This window comes from Pieris rapae, chromosome 5 (assembly GCF_905147795.1).
Source record: "Pieris rapae chromosome 5, ilPieRapa1.1, whole genome shotgun sequence".
In the NCBI taxonomy this organism is placed as follows: Eukaryota; Metazoa; Arthropoda; class Insecta; order Lepidoptera; family Pieridae; genus Pieris; species Pieris rapae.
Genome location: NC_059513.1, coordinates 9132808 through 9148485, shown reverse-complemented (window position 1 = coordinate 9148485; position 15678 = coordinate 9132808). Strand labels below are relative to the sequence as shown.

Sequence of the window (15678 nt, the reverse complement as noted above, 5' to 3'; positions counted from 1 at the left end):
GTCTAGCTAAGTTCTAACCTAACGACTGATGCCTTTTATCTACCCTTTAACTACTTTATGACATCCACCTATTTTTCATGTTTGATGTTTATCTGCAGGTCCTGTTCCTATCTACCTACCTGTCGTCAGACAATATTCATATCATTGTCATTTACTTCCTTTGATTTTCTTTTTTCCTTTCCATTTGTAATTCTTCCTGTAAATTCTTGTCTTTAATCTAAAAATGAAAAAACTAATATCTCTAATAAGAGCCATATAACATGTATACTTTATATGTAACAACCAGTAAATAACCTTATATTTAAGATAAATGGCGCGGAAGATCTTTTTAAAAATAATCTAATATTTTAAATTTTTTAATAAAACTATGAGGAAAAATTTTATGTATATATTTTTTAAAAACATGTAGCAAAACAGTCTCATAGACTAATATAAATTATTAAATAATACCCGCCAAAACCAAAAGATTGTTAGATAATAATACTGAATAAATTAGATATATAAAATAAGCTTAGCCTACGTAGTGACGGAGGTGAAAATTTTCAGGTACACATTTTGAGATTTTACAACATCAGACCTAATCATGAATCACATAACATCATGTGATGCATCTTTATGCTCATTTAATAAAATACTTAACTAAATTCTGTTTATCTATTGGTCTATTGGTCTATTTATGCACAACTGAAGTATGTCATTTTTTTCAACATAAGTATGATGTTTCATTGTTTATATAAATTAAGTTAAATTACTACAATAAGAAATCAATTTAGTTATGCAATCCTTGACATGTCATTTCCATTCTATTGCAGCTAATATTAAATTATGACAAAAAATTTAAGTAGGATGTATACTGCAATAAATAGCAAGTTGAAAGTAAGAGTCTATTATTCCATAGATATCTAAGAAAAAAAGCACTCCATATTAAAAATTTAGAAGTTATATATATATGCCATGTGTTTTCCTTAAAATATAAAATAGAATAAGTATATATGTCTATAAATAAAGCTATACTGAAATTAATGATATTATTTTCTCTAACTGTTTTTCTAATAAATCTCTATCCCTGCCATTGTCAATAACTAAATCCCAACCACGATAATTATCTAAGCCACATTCAGATGCCACATCATCAACCCCACTTTTAAATTTGTAGCCTCTTTCTTTTCTTGTATCTTCATCAGCAATTAACCTAATAGTTTTGATTTTATTGCCATAGTTTTCTTTAAACCACTGAATGTCTGTTCCACGTCTCACATCACTTACTATCCATATTGGTTTTCCTTTAGCTAAAAAAATATAAGAGAAACATGTAATTAATAATAATATTCCAAAATAATGCATATTTTACTTTTAATTATGCATTTTGTACAGAAATCAGGCAAGTGTTGTAAGTTATTTATTTTCTCTAATATGTTTAATTTAATTCAAATAACCCAATGAGTGAATATTCAAGTACAAATATATTTTATTATTTTAATTTGCAAGACCACAAAAAGACTCTATAACTTAGTTTGTCTTATGCCTTGTCAACCTTTTATTTTTTACATGTTTATTTATACATATTTATATATATTTCCTTAAGATTTTATATTATTTATGTTTAGTACATGTTGTTTTGAGTTCACAATTATAATACATACCGTTTTGACAAGCAACTTTACAAAAACAGCCATAATCTTTTGCCCTCATCTTATCACTCCAGTTGATCATTTCAAGTCTATAATTTTCCTTTAGTGCACCATTGCTCAGTAGCTCATTCAAATTTAAATTCATTTCCTTCGCCCAGTAACTTTTGATTGGTAAAGAAATCTTTATTATTTCACATTTATCACCTAATCTGAAAAATAACAAGAAATTATGTTTTAAATTACAATGAAAGTGTACATATTTTTGTATGCCATAAATAATGTGTATACATACATATGAAATAATCAAATTATTATTTATAAAGATTTAAAATAACTTACTTCTCTTGTAAATGGTCAGTAATAAAATCTTTACCACATTTTCTTTTACCAGAGAATAGTAAAACAACTGACGGGTTCATATTATTTAAATTATATTATTATCACAATTCAAACAGAACTCAGACTGCGCCGTCTTTTAAAAAGACATCCTCAAGCCTCAATCGCTAAAATTGAAGTTAAAATTTAAATGTAAAATGTAAATACAATAGTTTTTAATAGATAGTAGATAACACTTGACACTACGTCAAAATCTAAAGAATACTTAACATCTGACAGTTTTAGTACATAGCAATTATTATTACTATTATTATGTAAATTGTAACTCTGAAACGGCGTCATAGTTTCTTATTTCGAGTTCGAACTGAAAGAGTGCATTTTTCATTTCTGATTATATCTTTATAAATATAAATATAAAAATAAAAAAATTACGATTTAGTTTCATGCTTTATTAACCGTTCGTAATATAATAAGCAATTTCTGCACTAAATATAACTGATTACTAAACGTCATTACAAGAGTAAAAGTCATTGTTGCGTCGGTAAACCGTTTTTCGTTTATAGCGTAGGCCGTAGACGGACTATGGTATGGTTATATACTCTATCTTCGGTTTGTAGATATGTATCCAAAAATCGTAAGTTCACAAAAATAATCGAACACAATGATTACTGGAGAGGGAGTATTTCACTATACATCACACACACAAAAAATCATTATAATATTTATAAGACTTGAACTCGATTCGTATATTTTTGATGTCCATTTCAAGTAATTCCCTTTAATCAATGATTTTAACGCGTCATCGCTATGTAACTAAAACTGTCAGATGTTAAGTATTCTATAAAATTGGCCTTCTTTTTGGATAACTTTGTAAACACTGACTAGACTAGGTTGAGGGTTGTGACTACCATTAGTACATTAGATATCTGTAGTATTGAGTATTGGTCCGCCCTTAAACTTTATTTATATTATCTGGCCATAAATGATTAATCGTATTGGATTATCGGACTCTAGTTTTGTCTTCTGTCAACGAATAATTTAATAATATGTATTAAGACATTAAATTTTACTGTCACTAGTCATTAGTCACTGTCAAACAAACAGTGACTAAGAGAATAAGTCTTAATTTGACGACACAATCAAGACATACAAAATAAGATAAATATATATATAATATATTTGTCAGAGTAAAGTAATTCATTAAACACCTGTATTTTTTTAAATGACGAGAAATCGGACAAATGTGTATTACGAAGCTGAGTAATAACATTTTGCCGCGCCATCTAGATACATTTTGATTGTCATGTTTGCAAAGAACTACATTAGATAGCGCTAGCTTAAACTGACTAGAAGTTATGTACCAACAGATGTCTCTCGTTACCTAAAGAAAATAATTTTGGTTTGGTTAAGATTTTTTTTAAATCTAGGTTTCGATATTTTTTTTATCACTTTAACCATCTCGAACACTTGAAGGTGTTCGAGATGGTTAAAGTGATAAATTCTAGTAGTTAATACAATTATTTAATGATTTTTGGTAAAAATTGTACCTTTTGTAAACTTACTTTCGTATTATCAAGTAAGTGTTGTACATATAGTAGTGATTGGATACTGAACTAAATACCGAGATCGGCTTCATAAAATTAACAAGTAACTACGTTAATATTGACTAACCTAGTAGAATTAAGTAAAAGTTTTGTACCAAATTACAAAATTTTCTAAACTTTTATATTTGAAATATTATAAACAAAAGCATAATTTAAGGAACCTGTTTATTTTATATTCATATCTATTTTAGTATATATAAACTATACTTACCATAAAATTAAATAATAAAATCGTGTCGACACGAAAAAACTGCGTTATGTGAATGCCAGGCGGTAATTTAAATGTAGCAACAACTGCTTTTAGCTTACAACCTTAATTGACTTAAAAATGTTTATCAATATGTTATGTTAATACAAACGTAAAACAATCATGTTGATATGGAAAATTGAACTGTAACGGAAGGATATTCAATATGAATTCGAAGGTTAATCGCATAAGCCCTGTTTCTTTATTCCATAAGAACATAGTTGGGGCACGATGCACGCTCACGACTCTCAGAACAACTCCGGACATGACATTCCACGTTTCGTTGTAGATTAGAATGGGATGGATAGTGCGCAACTCGCAGAAAAAAAAGAGACAAGCAACTCGGGATCAGTCCACGTGGACTGCTTCATATCAACACAGAAGCAACGACCAATAGAAAACGGTACCGCTAATGTATTTCTCACCTCCGCACTCACACCCGGATCGGCTTCAACAATAAAACACGCATACGATTCTCAACTTTCCAACAACGCTCTAGGGTCTCAAATATTGTGTGTGTACCTGAGATAGTCGTTTTCGAAATGACTTAAACAGTGTTGTCAACGATAATTTCGTTCGTATTACGCTCGATATAGGGTGTATTGTCGTCCGTGGAGTGTTCTGCGGCTGTTGAATTTAAAACGATTCCCAAGAACAGGGTCGCAAGTTGCTGAAGGTTGGAGGAGCGATGCAAACTGCATAGTCTCGTCACGGCTCCCCGGACGCCTCACCCCTGCTCGCCTCCTGCCGTTATTGTAGTAAGCCGAGTGTAGATATGCGGTGTGCGTGTGTATGTCTGTTCGAGTCAACTGTTGTGCTGAGGCACGAGGTTTTCATACGAGAAGTGCATGCAGCCGCACTTTATATGCTCGTAATATTTTGCTCTCGCAATATTTTGCTTTTTATTTGCTCGCTCCCGAGTTTGACCAGCTGAACAAAGCTATTCAAGAAATGTGAGCTTCTTTATATACGATATGTGCTTTCATAAGGAACGAATGGTTTTAGGAATTAGATTTCCTTTATTTGACTGTCGCTTTGTAATTGCTTATGTAGAATGTATTAAATTATAATAATAATAATAATAATAGCCTTTATTTCCAAAAAACTTTAAAATTTAGGGATGATAAAACGTCATTCAGTTAAGTTTTGGATTGTCCACTGTTGGACATAGGCCTCCTCCTTCCGGTTCCACTCGCGTCTATCGCGGGCCAGGCGCGGCATATTCATTTAACATATCTCTTATTTTTTTCAGTTATAATATTGTTATTCCTCTTTATCCCTGGTAGTGTTGGTATCTTTTCGACACTGGTTTTAATTCGATGTATAATATTATTATATTGTTCTTGGATATTCTTAGATATTTCAGTGTGTTGAACCGAAAAAATATTCTTAAGTGTTTCTTGTTCTAGTGGGTTCAGTCCTGATTGTCTGCCTTTAAATTGTTTTCTACTTTTAATTTTTGCTGAAATTTTCACTGTTGCCCGAACCATACGGTTGTCTGTTGGGTGGGTGGTATTAATTATATCTATATTTTCGACGGTATGATGATAGGGTCTTTTAATAATAAAAAAAGTCTATTTTTTTTGTTTTTCTAAACAAAAGTCAATAAGTCGTTTGCATCGCTCGCTTCTCTTACCGTGTCCCCATAAACCCATAACCAACTTTCCATCTGGAGTAGCTCGGCCTATTTGTGCGTTAAAATCTCCAAGTACAATTGTGTATGACAGAGAACCTCTAAATCTACAATATTTGATTTCAACACCATTTTAACCATAAATCCTACACCATTTCTTCCACTTTCTTTTCGGTGTATAAAAAGATGTAGTCTTCGTATTCAATAATGTGTGTTCCCTCTTTTCTAATATCAGAGAGGCCAAGAATATACCACTTTTTGTTTTGCACACCATGTTCTAATTCCTCTTGACGGCCGTTGCCTATGAGCGACCTTACATTCATTGTACAAATTAGTATTAAATTATACTTAAATCTAATATCTACGTTTAATCATATCATTTGTTATCTTAAGACAGAGTTATTTTTATAATATTTAATGGTATAGACTAATGCGAACAAGGAATACTGTATTGCATTACAAAATTTACCCTAAGTAACAATTAATATGTGTCAAAAATACCAAAAATCTATTCTATAAATAAACGTATACCATACCATAGGGAAAGCTCGTAATAAGTAATAATAACATTTAAGGGGGATAAAAATGCAACGCACTAATAAAGCGCGAAACAAATTGTCATTCAAAAAGCAGCTTTATGATTATAGGTATCCCTGATTCAATAAAGGGATCGTTTGTCGACAAAGGGCGGAAATATTAGGAGTCCCCCCTTGTTACGTGACGCGAACCGAAAGGGCAACTTATCCTTGGCTTAGACAGGTAGATTTGCTTATTAAGCCCTCCTTGAATAAGTACGATAGTCTATTGTTATGGAATTGTAACATTTAATAACGATGGGGTTGGATTGCGATCTTAATCCATCGCTTTGATCTTAGATTTACAGGTTTTTAGGTTCATAGTTTGAGGGGTTCTTATCTATAGTTAAAAGTTGTTTACTAAAAAGTTTGCGCCTACTAAGAGGGACATAATATGAATAATTAATTCGTAGTTTTAGTTTCGTATAACAAGCAATATCTTTTATAACGTAGGTGTATTGGTAAGTTTATGTTAATTTGAATAGCCATTAATCGAAAAACATCATGAAATTTTGTACGGTTTTCTGATTATGGCGTTTGATTTACGTTATTGATCGGTCTTATTAATAAATGTACATTAATATAGCTATACGTTAATTTGACTTATATTCGTTACCTAATTGTAGTTTATAGTTTATTGCGACTGACGTTTAAATTTATATCATCAGCGTTATTTAAAAAAAAATAGTGGCGCTACGTTTTTAGGTATGAGCCTCAGATTTATAAATTATTTGACCTTAAGGTCCTTCAAGAAAAGAGCGTACAAATTCTTAAAAGGCCGGCAACGCACTCGCGAGCCCTCTAGCATCGGGAGTGTCTATGGGCGGCGGTATCACTTAACATCAGGTTAGCCTCCTGCCCGTTTGCCTGTTCTATAAAAAAAAATTTTTGATACCCAGCCAGTCTAAGGCAAGCCAGTTTCCTCACGATAATTTCCTTCGCCGTTCGAGCCAATCATAATTGCGTAATGTTACTTTAGACAAATCAGATATAGTAATTACGATGCAGAGTAAAATTGCTTTAATAATCCTCCCCAATTTCTGTATCGAATGAACCGTTGGCATAAATGAGAAAAATCAGCGCTAACATCCCTTGAGAGAGGGTGGCGATGCTTAGGGGTTGTTACACTCAAATACTTTTATGCCTTTCAATGGTACGAATTAATTTATTTCATACTGGCCACCAGGCCTGATAGGGGATTTGTAATAATACCCACCGACTTTAAACCTACCCGTATAGTGATTAAAAAAAACATTTACCAGTTTCTTGTTTGATACTCGTAAATGCTTAAGATTGGTGAACAATTTATTTACATTTTCTAACACCTGTTGAAAGAAGGCAGACAAAAATCTTCGCCTCTACACATGGCCTAACCCTGAAGTCTTGAATTTGATAACTGGTAAAAAGGTCGGCGGCAGTTGCTGAATACCTAACAATGCATCCATATCTCCTCCTTAGTAATGCGTATTGGTTGAGTGATATCTTATTTTACATGTCCGCTCCATTAATAAATTACTGAAATAACTCTCAGTGCAAAGAAATTAAAAAAGCAAATCATTTCATTAGTTTAATAACAGACCTCGTTTGAAAAAAAACCAACGAACAATGAAACAAAAACGTGTTATGCGGCTATCAATATTGCACTCATCTGTCATACAAGTATGGAAGGCGTTTGACACGCCGCGCCGCACATAATTCAACAAACAAAAAGGGAATAAATGCTCGAATAAAATACTTTTAATTTCCCCGGGCGCCGCTAATCGGACGGCGGCGATGGAGGGCGCCAAATCGCCCTTTTTATTTTACTGTAACGCAAATCCGGCGGGAAAGAGAGATCGTGCGGTCACGTGCTTGGAATTACACCCAGCGCCCCCGCGTGACCCCCACGTGTCACTGGCTATGTAAAAATAGTAATCCAATGGGAATACCCAAGTTTCTTTAAGACGAAACTTGATAATTATGAAGTAAGGCTGTGCCAAAGGTACTGTGAAGAAATGGTTAAGTATTCTGTATTAAATTATATTGTTCAGTTTTTTTATAGGACAAGGGGCAAACAGGCATGAGGCTCATCTGATGTTATGCGATACCGCCGCTGAAGGAATGCCAGAAGCCTCGAGTGCGTTGCCGGCCTTTGAAAAAATTAAGTTAAGAAAAATTTTTTAATCGTTCATGTAAGTAGTGTATCTTAAGTGGCACGTTGATTATATCTAATAAACGTTATAACTTAGGTAGGTATGAAATAATTCCCAATGACTGATTTAAGGAACCTGAGAAATTTCTTTTTTTCGGAACTAACGGATCAAAACACATATCTTTTAACTAAGAATCTTAGTCCTTTTACGTAGAATTAAAACATAACCCAGAATTTAACCAAAACTATTTTGTAATTATCACAAATATAAACTATTAGTCTTAGCATAATCTCCGTACATTTCCGCTCTGGGCCCATTTAACAAACGTAAGCCACTAATTGACACGCAAAACAACTATGTTCACCGCAAATAGTGATATAACGTTTATGAGTCACCTTGTCATCTACAAATTCGAGTTAATTATTTCCTTCCTTGTGTACAAAAAGTTTACCTTATGTTGATATATAAAATTAAAATAAACTTAAATATATTTTAGATTTAAGATTATAATGTCTTTGTATTATTTATGAGCTGTGAACTAGTGGCTTCAGCGTGCGACTCGCGTATCTTAGGCAGGTAACTTCGACCTGATAGTAGTCGGATATGAAGAAATCTGACAACGTGAGTCAGGTCTAGAAGGCTTTTCACCTCCAGGAACCAGAAATCCAGACCTGTATCTAGCGTTTTGTTTGTTATTTTTGATAACTCGTCAATTATACACATAACAACTTGTTTTATTTGTTGTAAAATGTAGTGAAATAAATAAATAAATAAATGTTTCAATATCGCTTTTATAGTTTAAAATATTACTACTAAGTTTTCTTAATAAAAAACAAATTAGTTTTTGAATTACACATAAACCTGAAATTAATATGAACACTTTGTTCGTCGTGCAAATTTACTCCATAAAGAAATATGATGTATGGTTGTTGGCTCAAAGCGTTTTATTAGCCGTTTAAATCAGTCGTTACAGAAAGCAGTTTTGCAGAAACTCAACACTGTTGAACCATTACTCAGGGCATCGTATGGACGGATCACGCCTCCACTTTGTTCTGTAAACAGTATTTTCTATGCGGTTTTCTTATACACATTGAGCAAGGTATAAAAACTCAGAACTTACGTATAACTTAGTGAGTAAGCTACAGCTCACTTTGTGTCTAAAATGTATTGGATTTTAATATAAGGGAGATATTTAGTGCTAAAATTCCTCTCACAATCTTACCTTTAAAAATATTATTTACCTAAAGACTTTATAATTAACTAAGTAAAAGACTGCAGCATTCCGTGGAACATAACAAAATAAATACAAATAAGAATAAATAAAGAAGAAAGTAATCTTATAGTTCTTTTTAAATAACAAATCGACCTTAAGTAGTGATGCCAGAATATCATAAGATATTTTTAAACATTTGTTTTTGTAATTTAAATATTATGTAATTATACAATTTAAATGTATTTCCTTCCTCAAATTCCCCGGTTTTGCCTTATTTTAATTGATTGGCTTAATAATTCTATTTCAAACTGGTTTATATTTCCCAACTTATTAACAAACATTAAGTACTTCATTCCAAACTGCAATGGACCACCGTTCTGTAAAATTTTAATCTATAATTTATTGAATGCCTGATTTTAGGTAGTTTAGGTAGAGCTGTGAACTTAACTTTAGATCTAAAAGCGTAATAAATGACTGAGTACGTATGCAAAGGCTATTGTGAAATATGCGAGTTGCATTTTTTCATACGAAAGCATGTTAATGTCATTCCGTGCCAAGAGATGTCGCTACGTGCCTTCAGTCTGTAAAAATACGACCCGTCGCCCATTAAGGATGCGATTTAGTGCATTACGAAAGCAAGTTTACGGATAAAACTTATCACTTTCGCAACAAATACTGTATTTAAAAATTGTAATAAAGATATTTTTGGGTCGATTACAATATTCAATGATATATATCTAAAGATAATTTTTTTTGTGACTAGTAAACTTATAAATTATTAGATTTTAAAGCGATTTCACCATTAGATTGACATTGACTATGCCTATATCCATGAGTTATGTTACTCTCTGCTATATTATATCAAAAATATTTAAAGTTTAGCCTTTACAAGCCGGGAAAGTAACAATTTTAATTAAGTGTTGATTAAATCCTTGATAATAGTCCCAATCCATATTATAAGCAATATTTAATAAGATCTAAGATTCTCTTAATTATACACAATCTACTGTTTTTTCGTTTCATGTGGTAATAGTAAAGCTACTTTTATATCTGTAAGTGTGGCAACACTGTGGCCGAGGGGGTAGGGGTGTTATTTGTAGGGCTCGCGTGTGAATTATTCGTGGGTTCACGCGCGCTGTTTGCCCGTCTTGTGAAGTGCTGAACCCTCGTTAATGAAATTTCATATCGTCTCGCTCCATTGTCGGTAATCTTCCCGCTGCCTATTCAATACAGAAACACTTGACTCGCCTATTATGTTTGTTCAACTGAAAATTAGGCTTCAATTGTTACGATATAACCACTACGTATTAAAGTATTTTTATATCGTTTCTAGAATTCATTTGTTTATTTTAATAGAGGAATTTCTTTCTAACTCAATAATCACAATATTTTAAATTATTTTTATTAGTTGTTTTTATTACTTTTTGTAATATTATTTAACTTTGCTGGTGGTGACCATATATTATAGGAATAGCACCGTTTTTATATTTACTATATTATTATAAGATGTGTTGATCGTAATTTTGTGGCCCAAATAATAAACGATAGGATTATGTCATCAACATTCAGTAGTCATAAGACTCGTTTGGGATTCTAAGCGTTTCCGAACGTTTTTTTAAATCGCAACTGTGCTTTTCTTGTCAAATATCTATCACCTCAGTTTTCCGTAATAATAATATTCCGTTCGTTCAATTAGTCAAGTTTTAAGTATGTACCTACTTATATTATTATAAATGTCTCACGATTATGTACTATTATGCTTAATACAAGTAGGTGCTTGTAGCAAAAGTAATAGAGGCAGTTAATTGAGAGAAATAGACAATTACGTCAGCGCCATGCTTCACTGGGAGTAACGGTGGTCTTAATACTCAAATATACATGATACCTTCTATATATTATGTTGGTATGTTCATAAAATATGATAACTTAAAAATGTATAACAGATTATTTAAATTACACTATGCAGGTAAGTACATTTATTTAAAATAACTTAAATTACAAAAGCTTGAAAAATTTATGAAAATATAAATTTTTAATACTTCTATGCTATAGAATGATATAAATGTTATCCGACAAAAATTAAATTTAGAACGCGAAAATGATTATTATTTTAAACTTTAATATTTAAATAAATATATTTTTTTAAAATTATTTTACAGAATAATACCTACCACCTAAATCATGGTAATAAGCATTTATTTGGTGTCACCAAATATTTCAATAATAAAATATTCCCATTGAAAACGATGTAGGTACATTTTATTTTATATTTATCGTAATATAATATTTGGTAGCGATTAGATATAGTCAGATTGTAAAATATCGCTTTTTATTCGATTAAATTGAAACAGTTGGGTAAATATGCTGAGGAATGAACAAAGACCATTGGATGTCAAACGCTACAATTGACACATGTGTTGCCTAGACTCTTGTATAATATATCTTTAGATCCGATCTCATATATTAAGATGGTCAAAATTGAGATTCTAGATACGGATAAAACTGACTAACTCTGAAAACGACTTTAAGCGATTGATTAAATAATCTACTTCTGTATAACACCTAATAGCAACGGAATCATTAAATTCTTAATATAGATTTAATTTAGAAAAATACTTCCTTAATGGAATTTAAATTAATTTTAAATAGATAAAATATAATGCGGTTATCAAATTTATAGTGTATACATTAGATTGTGATTTGCTTGCTTAAATGATAGCATTATTTAACTAAAAACCATAATTTAGAAAAAGAATATTGTAGTGTTAATAGCAGGCAAAAATAAAGTCTCCATTGTATTTATTTCGAAAGAATATTATCTATAACAAAACAAGAGTGTCCTGCCACCCCATTGTTCAGCTTTCACGCACAGCGGGATAATATAAATCCAATTTTGCTCCTTTCATATTAGATCATGTCGTTCAACCAAAATAAAACTTTTTCTTAGTTTTACAGTTCAAATAATTTATAGTTTTAAGAAAATAAAAAAATATAGGTACTATGTCGAAAGTCAACATTAATTTTTCCATTCTTACTTGTAAAAAATGTATTATTCTTTTGAATAAAACATAAGCATTCTTTCTTTAGCCTTAGTAAGCAGATGGAATAGTGAATTGAAGCCAAGTTTTTGTATAGTCAGTTATTCATCAGTATAGCAGAAATATACATAATGATCAGCCAGTGAGGCGTCACGAGCTTACTAGGTTTTCTACGAAGATTTATTGGACGACAGTTGCCTATAAAATCACCCGGAGTGTGAATTGCGAATACGTAAGCTCGACCTATCAACATTGCGATGGGTTCGACGGATATACTTATATACGTAGATAACTATGTATTTAAGATGATAAGTACAGCTTATAACTTTATGCGCAGCGATGTTTATGTAAGTAGGCCTCGGCTGCAGTTTACCTAGTGTTGAGTGTAGTGAACTTGTAGTGGCGTCGCTCGGTCACCGCACCACACCCAATCATTGCAATTCAATTTGTGCGATGTCGCACGCGGGCGAGCCGCTTTGTTTACATTACAGCGAGCCGTGTCTCAATGCTTGGCCAAGTCCACCAGCCGCGGCTCGATTAAGGACAAATCAATAAGGTAGTCGATAGCGAGCCAGTTTAATAGAGTGAGCGAACTGAGCGGAGCGCCCTCATTACCCCCGCAATTAGCGCACGCCGCGCTCCCGTCGACGACGCACCCCGCGCGAAAAACGAATAAAAAGAGCTGCCCTCAAAATGGCCGCCGCCTCCCCCCGGCCTCCTACCACCCCGCGCCGCTTCGTGATTGCATCCCCGCAGCTCTTATAAATATGGCCGTATTCCTCCCGCCTTTACTGATTGCCCGTATACCCCCCGGTCTCCCCCCGCGACCGCGCCGCCGGCGTCTGAATAGATAAACGAGTCCACGTGGACTGCCGCGCTTATAAAAATCACCTAGACCAATAGCAGCATTTGCTCACACCATGTTCGCCAATAAAGAGTCAGATACGCGTGTAACTCCGCCCTTAATAAGCGATCTCGAACTTTAAGCCAATCGGAGGGCCGCATTGCGCAGATTCAGTTCGTCGTCGACGGTGCGGTCCACGTGGACTAACTCACACACGTACAAGAGTATAATACCTCGAGTGGAAATAGCTATGACGGCGAAATGTGCGACAGCGAAAAAATAAAATGCGGTCGGTCGGTGCGGCGGATCGAGCGAGCGAGTGGGTGTAAACAGGGGATATTTTGGTGCGGCTCGTTCATTATTATTGAATGCGCAGCGCTAATGGCACGTCGCGGGTCGCGGGTCGCGCTTCCTGCTCCTCGCAACGCCGATACCATCGACTTATCTACCGTACACAACATGATTCAAATCCTATAAAGACACGATCATTCATGTACCTATTACTGACGCTTTAAAGAATAATAAGATTAAATGCGATGTGAATCCAATTACGTAGGTAGTATCGAGCTACACAGTTATCTAGACAGAAATGTGGCTACTTTATTCGTCGCCGAGCGTCAGGTAAAAACCAGTCCAAAAGGAAATAGAAGTATGGCGAAGAAGGCGCGAGAGATAGGTATCTGCGTGGGCGTATTGTGCCCGATAAGTATGCTTGTCCGGTACTCGGTAGTCGCGATCGCAATTCAACGAGCGCTTCGTCTAAAAAACTAATGATACCTACAGCTCACATCGGACAACTGACAGCAGACTCTGAATACACAATGCGTAGCCATTGTTATAAAAGGTCCTACGTTCCGAATTTAAATAAGTCAAGTCTTAAGCGATAGAATACTCTCGCAACACAATTCTTAATTAATGATAACATCAAAATCGCATACAGAATAGCTTAATAACACGTTAAATCGCTATTATAACGTTATTATCTTTAAATATATCGGCAGCAAATTACTTACGTAGGCTTTAGACAAGACTAATCGTAAATCAATCGAGGCGTGTTGTGTAAAAGTCAATTAGATTAAAGAGCTGTTTGTTGAGCTTATGTAATAGTGAGAATGAACTCTAAGAATAGTTGGGTAGGTTCTTAAACTATGACGCACGTCGAACTATGGCGTGGTCATTAAAATGGCATTCCCTCACGAACAATACGGAGTTACCGGATACCACTTTGAGTCCCAGACGGGGTTAAAAGTTAAATCGAAAGCATAGCTAATACTGTAGCTATGCAAATCGCTTTAAAATGTATATAGCTGGTTATATACGAGAGGTTCTATGAAAAATACAAATTTTCCTTATTACGCGTTTAATTATGTTATGAACATTATTCATACGATGTCGCAATTTAAACTAAACTTAAACTGAATAATTATCAAATACAATAGCTGACATCATTGACGATATTCAAAGAGAAATTTATCTATTGTTACTAAACCTACTTATTATACAGCTTAATTGAAGACATTGTACATATAAAAAAATAACCAATACGCCGTATAAAATATTCACACATGATTGCGACACCGAGAAAACATAATAATTTTGTGCACGCTATTTCAAGCAAAAAATATAAGAATGAATCCGAGCCTTCTGGGAAACACGGTTTGAATTGTTTTTTTCACAGACGACTAATTGTCAGCATTAATTATTAAATTTTATTTTTTACCTGACTTCGTAAAACTTAAGCCGATAATGAGCATTAGGGTTTTATTTAAAAAAGGATGGATTAGAAGTTAAGGTGTGGCAACATTAAAGCAGTTGTCATTAAAAATTTAATATGGACGTGTTTGTATTGTTGCAATTAAATACTTTTTGGTTTTAATGGGGACAGAATAATGTCAATGGAAACTGCTTTTTACATAACTAAAGTGGCGTATTTTGTATGTCACAAACTGTTATTTCAAAATAATAATTAAATTTTAAGAGATAAATAAAATTTTAAGTTGTAATTAAAAACGTTTTTAAAAAAAATTGTAATAATGAGTGAGTTGTTATTGTGTATTCATATACATATTTGTATCTAAACCTATAAGTCTCTGGCAGAATCACCAAAGCTGAGCCAGTGAGGCACAACACAATTAACACACAACACATTTTTTGTTATTTTTCTTGTTTAATTATTATTATTATTTTGTGTGTTTCGTTATTTTTATGTATTAATAAATGGTATTTTTATGAGTAGGTAAACTATTCGAATACGTATTCGATAGGGTAAGTAGTCGTTAATGGCGTGCCTTATCTATTATTTCAACATTCCTTTGTACTTTCGTACTAAATACATATCTTGCGAATAAACCAATACTATTTTAAGTGACAGTAAACGAGGGAATAAAACGTCCGTCCGCTGCTATTGTTACTGAATTGTGTCACA

General features: G+C 33.2%; 1 protein-coding gene across 3 annotated transcripts; it reads right to left on the bottom strand.

The window, feature by feature from the left end:
• Positions 1–705: 705 nt before the first annotated feature.
• On the bottom strand, positions 706–3800 carry LOC111003580 (phosphomevalonate kinase). Of its 3 annotated transcripts, none has more exons than XM_045628460.1 (4): positions 3783–3800; positions 1971–2134; positions 1644–1840; positions 706–1289 (listed from the first exon to the last, which is right to left on the bottom strand). In XM_045628460.1, exons 2-4 carry the CDS (start codon positions 2048–2050, stop codon positions 1009–1011), a joined length of 558 nt encoding a protein of 185 aa, XP_045484416.1. In that variant the 5' UTR covers positions 2051–2134; positions 3783–3800; the 3' UTR covers positions 706–1008. The 3 variants fall into 3 exon arrangements, with proteins under 3 accessions (XP_045484416.1, XP_045484415.1, XP_022129872.1); XM_045628459.1 differs by lacking the exon at positions 3783–3800 and adding an exon at positions 2209–2965; XM_022274180.2 differs by lacking the exon at positions 3783–3800 and having other exon boundaries at positions 1971–2190.
• Between the last annotated feature and the right edge of the window lie 11878 nt (positions 3801–15678).